Source organism: Podarcis filfolensis, assembly GCF_964270895.1.
Source record: "Podarcis filfolensis genome assembly, chromosome: 10".
NCBI classification, from domain to species: Eukaryota; Metazoa; Chordata; class Lepidosauria; order Squamata; family Lacertidae; genus Podarcis; species Podarcis filfolensis.
The window spans coordinates 51,080,366-51,098,608 of record NC_139612.1 but is presented as its reverse complement, the minus strand read 5'-3'; the positions used below and the strand labels follow the sequence as shown (position 1 = coordinate 51,098,608).

General features: G+C 44.0%; 1 protein-coding gene across 2 annotated transcripts in view; it reads right to left on the bottom strand.

The window, feature by feature from the left end:
• The window catches only part of ALDH1L2 (aldehyde dehydrogenase 1 family member L2), a 31,467-nt gene that overhangs the window by 9,616 nt on the left and 3,608 nt on the right, over positions 1-18,243 (bottom strand). Inside the window, exons 2-13 of one of the 2 annotated variants that reach the window (XM_083574082.1) lie at positions 17,924-18,068; positions 15,419-15,653; positions 14,907-15,072; positions 13,670-13,771; positions 10,229-10,318; positions 9,354-9,488; positions 8,786-8,911; positions 7,725-7,816; positions 6,686-6,833; positions 5,757-5,876; positions 3,788-3,915; positions 1,366-1,516 (exon numbers count right to left, since the gene is read on the bottom strand). In XM_083574082.1, coding sequence (XP_083430208.1) covers positions 1,366-1,516; positions 3,788-3,915; positions 5,757-5,876; positions 6,686-6,833; positions 7,725-7,816; positions 8,786-8,911; positions 9,354-9,488; positions 10,229-10,318; positions 13,670-13,771; positions 14,907-15,072; positions 15,419-15,653; positions 17,924-18,068 — 1,638 coding nt within the window. The remainder of the gene's footprint in view (positions 1-1,365; positions 1,517-3,787; positions 3,916-5,756; positions 5,877-6,685; positions 6,834-7,724; positions 7,817-8,785; positions 8,912-9,353; positions 9,489-10,228; positions 10,319-13,669; positions 13,772-14,906; positions 15,073-15,418; positions 15,654-17,923; positions 18,069-18,243) is intronic. The other variant, XM_083574083.1, reaches the window with a different exon arrangement.

Here is an 18,243-nt window from a genome sequence, read left to right as displayed (position 1 = left end):
TTAGTGCTTTTCCCTGTCACTTTCCTAGCTGCTAAAAGTCCAATTATTTTAAAGTGAGTTTGTTGCTCTGTAACTTGGCTTCTCGCAGTGAGGGAACCTCCAGAAGGCCCTTGGCACTGGACCTCAATGTCCGGGCAGAACGATGGGGGTGGAGACGCTCCTTCAGGTATACTGGACTGAGGCCATTTAGGGCTTTAAAGGTCAGCACCAACACCTTGAATTGTGCTTGGAAATGTACTGGGAGCCAATTTAGGTCTTTCATGACCGGTGTTATGTGGTCTCAGTGGCCGCTCCCAGTCACTAGTCTAGCTGCCGCGTTCTGGATTAGTTGTAGTTTCCAGGTCACCTCCAAAGGTAGCCCTACGTAGAGCGCATTGCAGCAGTCCAAGCGAGAGATAACTAGAGCATGCACCACTCTGGCGAGACAGTCCACAGGTAGATAGGGTCTCAGGCTGTGTACCAGATGGAGCTGGTAGACAGCTGCCCTGGACACAGAATTGACCTGCGCCTCCATGGACAGCTGTGAGTCCAAAATGACTCCCAGGCTGCGCACCTGGTCCTTCAGGGGCACCATTCAGGACCAGGGAGTCCTCCACACCTGCCCGCCGCCTGTCCCCCCAAAACAGGACTTCTGTCTTGTCATGATTCAACCTCAATCTGTTAGCTGCCATCCATCCTCCAGCCTAAATCTACACACTTCAGTCCTTCCTGCAAAATACTGACAGTCTGGAGGAATATCAGGTGATGTCCCTCTGGCCTAAAGAGGGAATTCCAGCATGAACAGTCACATTAATGCTGTTTAGGTGGGACTCCATAGCCCTACGTAAGCTTAGCTGATAATCTGTGTTGCAAGGAGCCTCTTCCCCCACCCCCTGCTCAATCCTGGCCATGGATTGCCGCCACCTTCTATAGCAGGGATGGTGGACAATTTACTGCCAGAGAGCAGGCAGAGACTTACTGTATGTCTGATCTTAGTACTGTACTAACAACCACAGTGCTAACACTGGAGATACATTTATCTCCAGTCTTAGGGCTGAGAATGGCAATAACAGATCTCTGTGCTGGACATATGACATCAGGTAACAGAAAGCAGTGTACAGCTTGCTTAAAATGGCCTCGCAGTCTAGCAGGCTTAATAAGCGCCTGTACCACCACCCTGATTTTAAAGGAATCACGTGTGACAACATGATACTCCTGCAACAAGCAGGATCTTGGAAGGATATTTTTTTCTCATACATCAAATGAATAGGAAAAATATATCGATGGAAACCCATGCTAATTCTCTGAAAAGGACCAATGTGTGCAAGAGCATGAATCCCCTTGTTGTTTTCCCAAGGATCAAGGCCAACTCAAATGTTAGCTTGCCTGTATTTTGTCACACCATCCAGCAAAGTATCGGAATGTTTGCACTGACATTCCGATGTGGGTCTTCAAAGCCAGTGTGTAAACAGCTCCTGAATCAATAGCTTCAATGGTTGCCAGTTCCTCTTGGTGTTCTTCCATCAAATCTGCAAGTCTTTAAAATGAAATAATGACATACAATGTAAAACAAAAAATGGTGTGTCTGTAATGCCCTATATCCAAATAGCAGAATTTATGATGCAGATTCGTTAATATTTTGAGTAGAACCAATGGTTTTAGTGAAATGACCAAAGTGTGTGATTTGAGAATCGTGACTTTTATGCTGCAAAAGCACTGAAGATGGGATGGGAAAGCATTCTACATCTCCATGCACACATAGAGGAAATCAGAGGGGCAGGAAAGAGCCAGGTAAAACTGTGTCAGATTAGGACCGTGAAGCTCGCTGGCTGACTTTGAGTCAGGCACTACAGTGGTACCTCTGGATGCGAACGGGATTCGTTCCGGAGCTCCGTTCGCATCCTGAAGCGAATGCAACCCACGTCTGTGCGTCTGCATGTGCATGGGTTGCGATTCGCCTCTTCCGCGCATGCGTGTGATGTTATTTTGAGTGTCTGCGCATGTGCAAGTGGCGAAACCCGGAAGTAACACGCTCCGTTACTTCCGGGTGCCTGTGGAGTGTAACCTGAAAACGCTCAACCTGAAGCACATTTAACCCAAGGTATGACTGTATTTCTCAGCTTAACCTACATTGCAGGGTTGTTGTGAGGATAAAATGGGGGAAATATATGTATGTCAGCTTCAGCACCTTGGAGTAAAGATAGAAATCCCCCCCCCAATCCAGATTCTTCTCTGGGTTGTGAAGTTCTGAATTACCAGGTCTTTCTATGAAGCAGACAGATGTGTCAGAAATCTACATTTCTTCCCTTTTTGTTTTCTGGGTGCCATTCAAATTAGTGCACATAAACAAACTTGGTGCAGTATTAGTTCACATATATTTTCCTTACAATGTGCTGTTCTGCAAATACACACTGATTAAAACATCCACAAAAATGGAATCTTGATGTAAATGAAACAATCATTTCAAGATTCCCTTTTGAGGGTGATTTGATCAATGCACATAGGCACATGTGTGCTTATTTGCATTGGTAACTTGCTGGGGTGGGTGGGAGTGTGTGCAAATGGTGGCAAATTGCATGCAAATAAAAGAAAAGAGGGATCTGCAGGAAAAATGCAGCACAGGAAGCCAATTGTCAAGGGATTGCCAATTGCCGAAGGAATGCACACGGCAGATAGTCATCTATTGTCAAAGCTGACACAATCATTTCTATGGCTCTGACTACCAACACACCCCAGTCTAGCATCTAGGCAGCTGTTCCCAGGTCTGTGCTCTATGGAGCAGCTGCAGCAACAGGGAGCCACTCCACCAGTTTATGTACTTCCTCCCAAAGGGATGCACACACGTATCCAGAGACTACATCTGTGTGGAAGCTGCTTTCGCTCTTCCCTCTTCAATCCCTTCCTGGTTCTGGGAAACAGTGGTGCAGGAGAGGGTGGGGAAGCACTTGGCACTTCGCTTGCCTGACCTGCCTCTTCCTCCTCTTCTTCTGACCCATCCTGTGCTCCACCCTCCAGCTCTGAAGATTCCCCTGCCTCTGACTCTTGCCACCTGGCTGGTACAGTTCCCCACAAATCACTGCCCCCCTCTCCCAAGTCAGACTGCAGCCCCCCTTCCCCCAGTGGACACTCATCAATGTCCCGCCAGTTCCCGACACCGATTTAAATGCAATAACAATTCAATGAATAATTATGTGCTCCTAGGGCAGGTGCTGTCAGGACACGGGTGGCGCTGTGGGTTAAACCACAGAGCCTAGGACTTGCTGATCAGAAGGTCGGTGGTTCGAATCCCCGCAACGGGGTGAGCTCCCGTTGCTCGGTCCCTGCTCCTGCCAACCTAGCAGTTCAAAAGCACGTCAAAGCAATTAGATAAATAGGTACCGCTCCGGCGGGAAGGTAAACAGCGTTTCCGTGCACTGCTCTGGTTCGCCAGAAGCGGCTTAGTCATGCTGGCCACATGACCCGGAAGCCGTACGCTGGCTCCCTCGGCCAATAAAGCAAGATGAGCGCCACAACCCCAGAGTCGTCCATGACTGGACCTAACGGTCAGGGGTCCCTTTACCCTTAGGGCAGGTGCTCATAATCAGAACTCTGCTCCTTTACCAACTCCAGAACCATATATGTGAGGAATTCTTTGCAGAATATCCACAGACTCTGACCTTCTAACGTAGGATTATTCATTGTGGATGTATATATATATGATTACTGCTTTATTCAAATAGGGCATAGCATGATTTTACACAGGCAACAAAGGAGACCTATGAGACATGGAACATACAGAGCTGCAACTGGTTTCTTAGACATGCCATACCTGTACAATATTCTCCCTCTGTCTCTTGCATTCATCTTTCCCCATTCACCATGCTCAAAGGCATTCTTCGCTGCCGCAACTGCTTTGTCAACATCGGCCGCTGTAGCCAGCGACACTTTGGCAATCACCTGCCATAAATATAGAGAGAGGCTTGGTCAGAATTAACCTTGCTGCTGAGCTTCCTTCCTCCAATGCAAAGATGCCAGCAGGAAGAGCAATCCCAGGCCTCCCATTTGGTGGGCTGTGCTGGTGACAGGTGTTTGGACTGAGTGGAGGCATCCCTCCACTTGGCTGCCCTGGCTGTGCTGGCTACCCATTGGGCACTGCTATACAAGCTATACACTCTTGAGAGTCCCATGGACTGCAAGATGATCAAACCTCTCCATTCTGAAGGAAATCAGCCCTGAGTGCTCACTGGAAGGACAGATCCTGAAGCTGAGGCTCCAATATTTTGGCCACCTCATAAGAAGAGAAGACTCTCTGGAAAAGACCCTGATGTTGGGAAAGATGGAGGGCACAAGGAGAAGGGGACGACAGAGGACGAGATGGTTGGACAGTGTTCTTGAAGCTACCAGCATGAGTTTGACCAAACTGCGGGAGGCAGTGGAAGACAGAAGTCCCTGGCATTCTCTGGTCCATGGGGTCACGAAGAGTCGGACATGACTAAACGACTTAACAACAACAACAACATACAAGCATCATTCTGTTGGCATAAAGCTCCTCCTTCCACCTGGCAGTATTGCTGCTGGGGTAGCCTAGTGGAAAACCCTGTAAAAGGGATGTTCCAAGGGTGGGGTGCAGGCAAGGCTGAGTCATCCCAGGATCCGCTGGACCCCAAGTCAGTCTCAACAGTCATCTCAAGCTGGTGTTGGACCCAATCACTGTGCCAGCCTAGAACTGCCACAGGTAATCATTTGTAATATGGCACCATGTGCGAGGACAAAATTTGGCGCAACAAATGGATCTTCTCAACCTTCTCAACCCTCGGCTCAGCGCCCTGTGCAGGGGAACTGCCTGCACTGCCCTAAATCCAGCAGGCCCCGTGATCCTTCTGCTCTTGAGAGTGGGACTCAGACCAATGGCTTTAAGATATAAGAAAGGAGATTCCTACTAAACATCAGGAAGAATTTTCTGATGGTAAGAGCTGTTCAACAATGAAATGGACTCCCTCAGAAGGTTGGGGAATCTCCTTCCTTGGGGAAGCCCCACTTATGAAGCCCCACTGGCAAGGAGATGGGAGTTTCCCTTGCACTCTAACATACTACACTGTTAGGATATAGTTCCGTTCCACCTTAAAAGGGAACAGGCTGTTGTGTGTCACATGCCTGTTAACTTCCAGCGCTTGCTGGGAACTTCCGTTGTATGTTGCTTTTGCTATACTGCTGTTTTGCTGGACACGAAGGCAAGCAGACATGTTTTCCTTTGTTCCTGAGCTATGCTGAATAAAATGCTGTACATTTTTGCTTGCACTTCTCTCTGTCTGCCTCTTCTGCTGTGAGGTGATTTACACACTCTGCTGACAGAGCGTGCACGGGTCTCTAAACGTATCTGAGGCTCGTGTCGCTGAATGACTGATGCTGTTCCACGGGAGACCGGTGATTATACGGAGCCAGCTGGGGGCCTGCCTGATGCCCCCGTCTCGCCGGCGGTATCCCAACATACACTACAACAGGGAAGAGAAGGGGTGGAGAATCACTCCATCAGTGCAGCTGAGAGATGAATAACTTTTGGCACCTCCTAATTTAGAACTTTTCCATCCCAGCTGGCCATAAGAAGAGCTACAACTTGTAGACATTGTGACCAGTGGCAGTGTGTTATTACCTTTTCAACTCATTTTCTCAGAACAGGTTGCTCTGGCACAACGGAAGGGATTCCTTGTATAGTATTTACTACATTTTTAAAGAGGTCTGCATAACCCAGATACAAAGAACTCAGAGAAAGACAATGTGGACACTAAGGGTTAACTCACAGATCCATCGGTTGGATTTATAGAGTCGTATGTTCCCCCGTCTTCAGCATTCACAAACTGCCCATTAATAAAACACTGATATGGCATCTTCACAGTCATACGGTTGACATCTTTTGAAACCTAACGGCAAAACAAAAACCACAAACTTCAGTTTGTCCTCTGAACTAGCATGTGTGAACTACAACCAATGAACTTCCTGCAGAAAACATTAAGCAGAACAAACATATATTTTGAACGGTTACAATTCATTTGTAGCCCATGTTAGGATCCAAATGTAATTTTGAGATCCCATTGATTAGTGTGTGGGATTTAATCTTCAGTTTACCTTCAGACAAGTTATCTCTATGTCAGGTGATTTGATTCTAACAGCTACAGTTGTACCTTGGATCCTGAACGCCTTGCGAGTCAAATGTTTTGGCTCCCGAATGCTGCAAACCTGGAAGCGATTGTTCCAGTTTGCGAATGTTCTTTGGAATCCGAACATCTGATGTGGCTTCTGCAGCTTCCAATTGGCTGCAGGAGCTTCCTGCAGCCAATTGGAAGCCATGCCTTGGTTTCCAAATGGACTCCATTCGACTTCCAAGGTATGAATGTACTAGAATCAATATTACTATCCTGGTGCCTTCCAATTGGGACTGATGGGAATTATAGTCCAAAAGCACAGCACACTATGTCAAACTATGGCTCAGCTCACAGGTGCAGCAATCGGACTCAACAAAGAGCAGAGTGGGTGCAATTTCCTCTCTGAGAGCCTACATATTTCTACATTTGCTTGGCTTAGTGTTACATGCAAACTGGGCCAATGTATGCCCAGGGATGCACTATGTTCTACAGAGGGTCCTTGCAATGTAAAATTTCTCCCTTACTACACACCTTGTCAATTTACTAGCGTAATGAAATAAAATGGGGGGAAAAATTAAGCTACTAACATAATCAACTACTAATTCTTCCTCCTTGTCTTCTCCCCTGCGCTTTCTGACAACCATTTGAATGAAATCTCCAAACTTGGGCGCCATATAGACATCTTCATTCTGTAGCTCAAGTTCACCACATATTAGCTTAATCTCTTCGATCATCCTTGGGAGACAAAGAAATCAAACAAGTGAAAGTTGACCAAAACTGAAATCAATAGAAAACTGAATGGGACGATCGCATGTGGCTGCTTTCATTTCTCTCCCCCCGCCCCTTTTGCACTGACTACATCATGAGTCATTGAATCTTCATCTTTCAAATGGCATTTTGGAGCCACACTGTTTTAAATGGGAGACATCAGAGTTGGCAGCCTGGAGGTGTACCTCAGCAGAGGTGCAAGAGTGGATTCAGGCTATGTTCAAGCAACTTAGCTTACACTGAGTGACAAATTGCTCAAAGTGAGGAGTTAGGCTAGAGGTAGTAGTAATACAGTGGTACCTCGGGTTAAGTACTTAATTTGTTCCGGAGGTCCATTCTTAACCTGAAACTGTTCTTAACCTGAAGCACCACTTTAGCTAATGGGGCCTCCCGCTGCTGCTGTGCCGCCGGAGCACAATTTCTGTTCTCATCCTGAAGCAAAGTTCTTAACCCAAGGTACTATTTCTGGGTTAGTGGAGTCTGTAACCTGAAGCATCTGTAACCTGAGGTACCACTGTATAAGGCTAGATGGGACCCTATTGGCTCTCAAGATCACTTGATCCCTTCCCGGCCTTCAAGCTGGGACTGGTGTTATGGTGGTTTTACAATGCAGCAAAGATCTGCTTGCAATCTGACCAGAGCCAGCCCAGGACATTTTGTTGCCTGAGGTGAAAAATGAAACAGTGCCCTTTCTTCCACAATTCCATGCACAGAAGCTGACCAGACTGGCAGCTGCATCTTACCTTCAACACTACTGACATCTGAGGGAAGCGACAGGCTAGCTTTAGAAGATTAGGCTCTTCTTCCAGCCTAATCTTCCAGCCTGAATTGAGACCTTACAGGAGGAGGTTGGCTTACCTAACAACATCCATAGAAGAAGCTCCAGATTTAAAGAAGTCCGTGGTATCCTCAATTACAGCCACGTTGCTCAAAATTCCCTTCCAAATGGACTGCAAGATATGGAAAATGTGTGAGACAATGATACAAACAAATCCATCTACCAATGAAGCAAGTTGGTCTACATATCATGCATTGTAGAAACTAACATCTTTGAACTGGGCCCCACTATGGACTTCCCAACTAGCCTGCAATGTTAAGCCAAAGCCCTGAGGTCCAGCTCTGAGGACCTTCTGGCGGTTCCCTCCCTGCGAGGTTACAGGGAACCAGGCAGAGGGCCTTCTCGGTAGTGGCGCCCACCCTGTGGAATGTCTTCCCATGAGATGTCAAGGAAATAAACAACTATCTGACTTTTAGAAAACCTCTGGGCAGCCCTGTTTAGGGAAGTTTTTAATGTTTGATGTTTTATCGTGTTTCTAATATTCTGTTGGAAGCCGCTCAGAGTGGTTGGGGAGACCCGGCCAGATGGGCAGGGTATAAGTAAGAAATTATTATTATTATTACCCGCTTATTATTATTGGCTATTGCATATAGTTTCATTGGATCTCATGTTGACAGCTGCCCTACGATCCTTCCGAGAGGAAGGCCTAGATATACATTTGATGAATGAATAACATGCATCCTCATGGCCACCTCTCTCTAGTTTTTGAAGTTCCCACACCACTTGTGGTTCTGCTTGGAATAGCCTGAACATGGAACCTGTCAGGGACTGGCAGGGCTTTGAGGAATTTGTGGCAGAGGAAGCCCCCCCCCTCAAGGCTGATCCAGAGGAAGGGACCAGTGATTTATGGAGTTTTGTGCCACCTCCGACTCTACAATTCTGTGATTCTATGATTATTGTTCACTGAGTTCAAATAGACTTACTCCCAGGTAAGTGTGTGGAACCTTATTTATTACTTATAGCACACTAAAATGTTCTAGGCTTTGTAGAAAGGCTAAAAAACACAGTGTGTGCCTCCAGGTTTAAAAGCCCACTGCACACGTTCATCGATTTTCTTTCTCAAAACACAGAAATTGTTTACCTTGATATTTTCTGCCATCTCTTTCTCTTCTTCAGTAAGTTCTATGGCAGACAGCTTATCAGCGGAGAAGTATTTAGATGCTGGTATCATTCTTCCATCTTCAAACTGTAGATTTCTTACCAGCAACTAAAGAAAAAGAAACAAATACAAAAAGAAGCTAGCGGTGTAAAAAACCCAAAAAAACTGTAATAAACAAAGCCCCCATTCTAAGCTTTTATAATTATTAACAACAGCAATACCCTTTTTTTTAACCCACTCTCAACCAGCAGGTTCCATTTAAAAATCCAATACTAAGAATAGTTAAAACAAAACAAATCCACAGAAATTGGGAGACACATATCTCAGGTGTCACAGGGCAGGGTACAGATGTGAATCTTCAGAATCCTAGAATCACAGTGCCATCACAAAGTCAGTCCTTGTTTTGAATGGCATAATATTCACATTGGAATCATTGGGGTTTTTTCCTTGATGTTTTCTTATTCTGGTCCAAACTCTATGATTCTATGATCACTTAGAATTGCAGTTCATTCTTATGTCCAAACCCCAAGACTGCTTCTGAAATGCTTACCATCTTTCCATCATTGCCAAACAGAACCAGCCCATTCTCCGTTACAAGACCAGGTTTTGCAGCACCTTTTATTGCCAGTTCTTCACCCAGAGGTGGTGAACCATGAAGTAATGATGACCCATAGAAAGTAACCACCTGTTTTTTAATATATAAAAAAAGATTATTATTTTTTACAAAAAGGGGAAAAATCAGCAAACAGTGGGCAGCAATGCTTGGATTTTACACAACTGGCCAAGTTGGATAGAACCAATCTATTTGGTCTTGTCTTTCAGTGGTAGTTTATGGGGAAATTCCTGTTGTAAACTATATTGTGCAAGAGGAATATTTGGGCGCCAATTATAAGTGCATCTAAATCATGGATGAGGAACTTGTGGTCCTCCAGATGTTGTTGGATTGCAACTCCAGCAGCTTCAGCAATAATGGACAATGGCCCTCAGTGTTGAGAGGTGTGTTCCAACAACATCTGGAGGACCACAGGTTCCCCTCCCTGATCTAAATGAAAGTCCTTGGCAAAAGTATGATTCAAGAGATAAAAGCAAAAGAGTACCATTTCTTTGTCATTAATATATTTTACATTAGAAGCACCTACTGGCTATGTTACCAAGGCTGGATATAGACACATCAAAGAAGTGTTTCACTTGAAAGCATTGTAAATTTCAACAAGGAAAACAGAAAACAGGACTCCACATTGCCACAATGTTCTGTTGCACATACAACGCATATAAATAGCTTTTATATACCAGTCTAGCTGAGTCCTAAATCATTATTCTTTCAGCAGTCATGTACTGATCCTCATTCTTGATAAGACCTTGATCTATACTCATTTGGTTATCAAAAGGCAACAGAATATGCTTGTTGTAATGTACATTGTTTACCTTGTCATCAATCATTGCCCAAGCTCCAGGTACTTTATCATGCCCTCGGATCCAGTTGTGCAAAGCTGCAGCTGGTTGATCCCAAGAAATCTAGGAAACCAAAATGCACAAGTTACTTGATCCTACTTACATACCATATTATACTGTTAAGCCATTCCAAATAAAAAAATTCCTTCCAGTAGCACCTTAGTGACCAGCTAAGTTTGTTATTGGTATGAGCTTTCGTGTGCATGCACACGAAATGTATCTTCAGATACACACAAAAGCTCATACCAATAACAAACTTAGTTGGTCTCTAAGGTGCTACTGGAAGGAATTTTTTTATTTTGTTTTGACTACGGCAGACCAACAAGGCTACCGACCTATATCTAAGCCATTCCAAATATTGGTTAATTGGTCAAGGGCTGTGTTAGGACTTCATGATAAACTATGGCTTACTGGGACAGAAGCCCCTACCTTTCTTCCTCCAGTATGTCCACAAGCAGATTGAAAGCTTTCACTTGTTTTTTATATATATAAAAGTGTTTTTTGTTTTTGTTTTTCAAAAAGAACATAAGAACAAAACCCCCTTTATCAAAAATTTTCTCTCACCACCCACCCCCATCCCCTGATCACAGAACCCTATGGGGAAATGTTTTTCCAAAGTTTCAAATGTGAGTCTAGTGATGTCCTGTTGAGTATGTGATGAAAGGATATGACGTTTCTATAAAATTGACCTTCTCTCCTTTTCCAACTAAAGCTTTAACTTCCTTGGTCAGTTGTTTTCCCCCCTGAAAGTGCTATGGTCCAAACTTTTTGTTTCCATTGTGACATTTGCCAAATGTTCAAAGGATTTCCAGTTTGGGGCAACATGTTGCCGAGCTGCTACTAACAGAAGAGGAATCAATTATTTATATCTCAGATTGACATTTTCATTTTTAAATATTGCTAACAATACTAAAGTTGGGGTACAAGTAACACTTTGTTTGGGGATCAAACTTACTTCCTCAACAGCATTCTTCCAAAATGATTGTAATTTATAATGCCCACCACATATGTATAGTGATTCCAACCTCTCCAGCAAAGAGGAGAGATAGCTTTGTTAATATGACTACACCTCAAAGGTGTTAAATGCCACTTGTGTGAGAGCTTTCTCACTTCTGTTTTTGATTGACTACAGTTCAGTCTTATGCGTAGACCCTAAAATGAGGAACATCTGTTGAAACACACCAACTTCATAGCTCCTGGTTTTAAGTTGACTTGTGTCAAACAAATCATAGTTAAGGTTAACCACAGTTTATTGGGTTTGGACCATATGAGAAGCTGCAGTTAATAAAAAAAAAAAGAAACAAGAGCTTCTGATTTATTCCTTGCGGTTGCACTGCAGGAAGAAAGAGAAAGGGGAAGCAAATGAGCTCAAGGTTCATCTAGGCTCTTTCCCCTCATGATAAACCATGTTTGATCATGACATCTGATTGTGACAATGGCTACAGAGCTGGGAATAATAACAAGCAACATAATACGATGCAGAGAAAGTGAATGCAGCAGAATATTCATTTAATCCTTGTGCAATGAGGCAAAATACTTTTCAGATGTTACTAAGAGTGCTATTTTGTGAGATAGATTGCAGCAGTTGTAAAAAAACAGGTAAAGAGAGAATCTTCTGTCTCAGTGTACTGGCAATGTCCTTATGTAGATAGCATTGCAATGTGGTAAGGAACGAACCTTAGCCTAAAATCCTGTAGGACTGCACTGTTAGTCAAGAGGTCTACTTCTGTACAAGTTAAGATTTGCTTGTCTTTTTCTTCTGTTACCTAGTCCATCCAAAAAAAAAGGCTTACTTGGTATAAATAAGTAAAGGAAACCAGAGGTGGCTGATCTGTGGCACTCCAGCTGTTGCTGAAGTATAACTTCTGCCATCCTTGACGGCTAGTCATGGTTCCTGGGCCTGATACAAGTTGTAGCTCAACAACATCTGGAGGGCCACATGTTAACCTGTTCTAAGGAACTGACATGAATTTAGTTTTTTTTGTGTGGTGGTCTTTCATAGTTCATCTGTAATCGCTTATATTCTTGCAAGCAGTGTGTTATGATCCTTGCATTAATAATGACACAGAAACCTTTTTCCCCAGGATAGATATTCCATAGAAAAGTAAAACTGGTGATTTTTTTTGATTTTTTTTAATAGGCTGAGTTAAAGGGAAGAACAGCTGTTCCATATAAATTGATCTCTCACTGGAGATGCCAGGCAGGTCAGGATGTTTCTAATTATAAATGTCTTCTGTGGAGGCATGTTGCACTTTCTTGGAATTCATTCACGAAAGAGGGTGAGGAGGTTAGCTGTCTTATGACAGTCATAACATAGGCCTACTACAATTAAAAATCAAATCTGGATTGAAAAAGATAAATCATGAATTAATGGACATTTCCTGTTAAAAGCAATTGGGACTGAATTCGAACAGCAGTAAAGTTCCTTGTTGACATTAATCTGGGGGATTTGGGATGAAGTCACAGTCAGCACAGCAATAAATGTGTGGGTAGAATAAAGTTATAGTCTAATTATAATGTTGTTGGACTCCAACTCCCATCAGCCCTAGCCTGCATGGCCAGTGGTCAGGGATGATGGGAGTTGTAGTCTACCTGCAGATGTTGGTTACTACCATTTAATAGTTCTTTCAATGAATAAATTAGTTATGGAAAGAGGAACATTCTGAGTGTTTATGAAATGTATGTAGAAAATGTCAAATTTGGCTCTTGTTGGAGGAAACCAGCACAGAGGAAGATCCAGAAAATTCTTCTAGTTTTTCAAGTAATAGCTTATAAATTTCTTACATAACATGGTGTTTTAGTTTAAATTGCACATTGATTTGCGCTCACCAGTACGTGAGGTGTTCCAATTCATTTCGTAAATTAATACATTCAGTAAATAAATACATTCTACAGGGATGAACATTAGTGGCAAACTTACAACTGACACTTTTGTCTTTTGTCATTGTCTGCATTTGAATATAATGCCAAACCACGGTTTAGTGTGAAGTGAATAGGCCTGAGCTCCACCAGGGCTTGTGCAATCCCTGCTATCCCCTTCTCCTGCGTGTCTGAGGAAGAGGAGTTTGGAAGCTTTACCTTTTGCTTTTAGTTAATCACAGTCTGTCATTTTGTCTGAATGGGGAACTTTATTTTACACTAACTATGCTCAGTTTAAATGAACCAGCTTTACTAACCGCAGATTCAAGTTATATTGTTTTGAAACTAATCGTAGTTAATGATTCCCAGTTTGGACAAAGCTGACAAACTAAAGCAAAAGCTCCCAACTCCTTGCTTTAAGAGGAGAGGGAAATTGCAGAATCTCATTCATGTTATGCAAAGCTAAACCATGGTTTAGCATCATGGCCAAATACAGCCATTATATCAGAAACCACAGCCACACCTTGGGCCACAGCACACTGTTGCCAACAATACCTCTGCATTTTCTTTCTTCTGAATGCCTTCATAAGTTGCCCCTTCTTCAGGCTGAGTTATATGAGGAGCTTTACCATCAGCAATTAACTGTACAGCTTCTACCTAAACAAAAAACAACACAATTTTGATTGCTCTAGGAATCAAAATGTTGTTTAATCATTTTTTGCAGCTATTTAAAGGACCAATTCAAGCATGTGTGATAGCTGCTTGAAAATCCTATTGCGGGATCAGCATATCCGTAGCATTTTATTGGTAGTAATTGTTGCCATGTATTGCCTCAGTACATCTGAACTATAGGCACTTCCACACTGTTCTCAGACAGGATTTAATTACATACCAGCAAATTCAGATTGTGTAGTTATAGTTGATTAGGAAGTCTTCCACAAAAACCTGCTTCCGGAGGATTTTTTTTTTTTTTTTTGTGATAAAGAAAGTGAATGGAAAGTGTGCCATAGCACTTTCTTTGACACAGCATCTAACGTCTGCACAAATAAATTGGAATGAAAGCTCATTAAACAGCCAACACTGCCTAATTTCCATGCAAAAACGAAACCAAACCAGGATGAATTCCCAGTAAATAGGTCTGGAAGTGCCCTATGAAGTTCTAAATTCAACCCTAAATTAACCTTCATTTTATTATATTCAGTTTAATATTCAGTAACTTCCTAGATTATATTCAGTTAAATATTTAGTAACTTCCTGGATAGGCCTCAGCCCCATGACCATAACAGAAATACAATAATATTGGCCTACTTCGCTAGATTATTGAGGTAATATGTAGTGGTTAGAGTGTCAGAAAAGGACCTGCGAGATGAAGGTTCAATTCCCACACTGATTGTTTTTATTGTTTATGTAAAGAATCATGCAGAAATTCTGGTTTTAGTATGCTGGCTGTTTGCCGTAATAATAAACATTGACATTGACACTTACTGGGTGACCTCAGGCCAGTCACTGCCTCTCAGCCTAATCTACCTCACAGGGTTGTTATGGGGATTGAATGAGGAGGGGAAGAACCATGTACACCACCTTGAGCTCCTTGGAGAAAAAGGTGGGATATAAATGCAACAAATAATAATATATGTGAAGATTTTTGAGCTGTTAGAAAACTGCTAACTAAACAGCAAGTAGTATTATTACCAAATATCTGTCTGACAGTTTGTGCCATATTCTTCTCCAGACCAAAACTCTGATTTTTGAAGTGCCCAACGACATGCCTTTTTAGCTCAGATTGTCTTACCATAGCTTTTATTCCTTCTGGGAAAAGAAACCGATTGTACAGGTCATCAACAGTATCATTTGGGGCAACATCACATTCCCTTTGTAGGAGAATTGGCCCTGTGTCCAGACCATCATCAGCCCAGAAAATGGTGAAGCCAGCCTTCTTATCCCCTTGGATTAAAGTCCTGAATGTAAGCAAAAAGTCAGGTATGAATGAGATCAAAATGTCTTGATAAAGCAATATCATTTCATTATTTGCAGCTATGAGAGAGGTGCACAGATTGCCTTGCAAACTTTGGAAGAGTCTTTAAAAAAAACCTGCCATCTTACCTGACCGTAAGCCAGTCTGGCTGAAACTAATGGGCATTGGAGTCCAAGTACATCTGGAAGGCCACCAGTTGCCCTTCCCTGTTCTATAGTGGGTAGATGGCCACTCCTTGCCTGCTCCCTCTTCATCCTTCTTCAGCCTCCCACCCTTGCCACCTCCCATGCAAATGGATGCTCAGCTAGGCTTTTATCAAGCCTACTCACCAGTTGATTGCAGAAGCACCTCTATGACGGGGAAGGATCGATGGATGGTAAATAATGGAACCATGCTTCGGACTGTCAATCACGTCCATGGGAATGAACTGTGTGCAGTACGGAAGGACGTTCAGCTCTGCTCCAACTGATTTGTAGGCTTCGATAACTTCCTCGATTGGCTTGCCCTTAACTCTCCACCTTGGGAACTTAAACACAGGGGTTCCATCCTTTTCTGCAGCTGATGCTGGCAAATAAGGGAGAAACACCACTTGCAAATATTCTTGGTGACTGAAAAACTGACATAGATAGGTAAAATATGTAAGGACAAAGCAAGCCCCCTTCTCACCCTGCTTTAGCAGTTGGAGCCAGCCAGGTGTAGACCAGGTATGGAGGGCTTCTAATTTGGCCCACAAAGCAGTTTCCCCCAAGCCACCTGGCCCATCCCTGACCAGCAGTGAATTCAAGTCCTGCTGGGATTGGCTACACCCTAAAGTTTCCAATTGGGAATTTTATCCACTGACTACCAGTGACTTCAGCCCCACAGGGATGGGCTAGGAACTTCCTTTGCAGCGTAGCTTGAAGTCAAGGCATGATGGAAAAGAAAAATGGGTTACCTGACATCATGGTGCGGCCAGGTGCTCAATAGGTGGGAAGCCCCACCCACTTATCAAAGTGGGGAAAATTAAGGATCCAGGCCACTGGGCTGAAAAGGTTCCTCACTCCTGATCTAGACCATGTATAGGGTGCCTGTGTGTCCTATTTTATGGACAACAGTTCTCTGTTTAACTGACTTTCTTGAAGTTGCCTATCCAGAGTTAGCACTTGGACAGCAAGCTGGGTAGGCACCATCTCAAGATGGTGAGATGGACTGTATTTTTTATTTAATCATGGGAATTATTTCTAAATGTGCATCTATAAGTATAAATTAGCAGGTGTACATATTGTGCAAATTTACATCCACTTTCAGTGATGTGTTTTCTCTTTCCTTGAGCAATCCTTGTGAGAGAAGACAGCACATTGTGGGCTGTTGGAGGATGGATGGTGGCTAGCAGATTGAGGTTGAATCCTGACAAGACAGAAGTACTGTTTTGGGGGACAGGAGGCGGGCAGGTGTGGAGGACTCCCTGGTCCTGAATAGGGCAACTGTGTCCCTGAAGGAGCAGGTGCGCAGCCTGGGAGTCATTTTGGACTCACAGCTGTCCACGGAGGCACAGGTCAATTCTGTGTCCAGAGCAGCTGTCTACCAGCTCCATCTGGTACGCAGGCTGAGACCCTACCTGCCTGTGGATGTGGCACATGCTCTAGTTATCTCCTGTTTGGGATACTGCAATGCGCTCTACATGGGGCTATCTTTGAAGGTGACCCGGAAACTGCAACTAATCCAGAATGCGGCAGTTAGACTGGTGACTGGGGGCGGCCGCCGAGACCATATAACACCGGTCGTGAAAAACCTATATTGGCTCCCAGTACACTTCCGAGCACAATTCAAAGTGTTGGTGCTGACCTTTAAAGCCCTAAATGGCCTAGGCCCAGTATACCTGAAGGAGCATCTCCACCCCCATTGTTCAGTCCGGACACTGAGGTCGAGCTCTGAGGGCCTTCTGGTGGTTCCCTCCCTGACAGAAGTGAGGTTACAGGGAACCAGGCAGAGGGCCCAGCGGCAAAGCAAGCCGATTGGGTGCCTGGGGCAGGGCCAGCCGGGGCAGGATGCTCTGCGGGGCCTCTGAGTAGTCTGCCTCCTACTCAGCCGCCCTACAGCTGGGGGGATGCAGTGGGCGGACTGTTTGGGCAGCGCGGAGCCTGCGTGTACCAAAGCCACCACGTCTCTCCCAGGAGAGATGCGTGGCTCGGTCACGCTGCAGGCCCCGTGGTGAGTGCCGCCCGGCATTTTGTCACCCCCCCTCAGTGGTGACACCTGGGTCGGCCCGCCCCACTGCACCCCCTCTTCCTCCGCCCCTGAGAGGGCCTTCTTGGTAGTGGCACCTACACTGTGGAATGCCCTCCAATCAATCAGATGTCAAGGAAATAAACAACTATCTGACTTTTAGAAGACCTCTGAAGGCAGCCCTGTTAAGGGAAGTTTTTAATGTTTGATGTTTTGTTGTGCTTTTAATATTCTGTTGGGAGCCGCTCAGAGTGGCTGGGAAAACCGAGCCAGATGGGCAGAGTATATATATATATATATATATATATATATATATATATATATAATTATTATTATTATTATGTCTTCCTACGGATTCTTCAGATCTTATGATAATACTGGAGTGGTGCAGGAAGGGCTTGATTAGTGCTATAATTTGGCGTCTAAAGATGAAGCCTGGGATTTAATTTGTTCAGCTCAGCACAGGGCAAAACAGCTGTGCGTTTGGTGAAGAAACTGGATGGCTGCTTCACAACAAACCCAGCAGCAACACATCTCAGCACACAGAAAGCAAAATGAGCATGGGTCACTGCATTGTTCCTGTTATAAAAAATGATAGTCACACAAAAAAGGTGAAGTACGGTACTTACCCAAAGGGTCGGCCTTTCCATTTTTGTCTGGGACTGTGAACACTCCCACAACTTTGTGGCCTTCCTTTTGCAAGTGCTTGTAGACCTCTTGCCCAAAAAGGCTCTGGCCTATCAAAGCTAGCTTTAGTTTATTTTGGTAATAAGCCTGTCAACAAAAGACCTGAAGAGTTAGCTTGTTGTTCTGTAAATCTTGTATTGCTTCTTACTCAGTTAAGTTGTCCGATGATCAAGGATAGCAATTCATCATAAGAGGAAATGTGCACATCATGTGTGCTTGGTCACCTTGTGCAGGGGTAGGCCATCAGCTCACAGAATTCTTT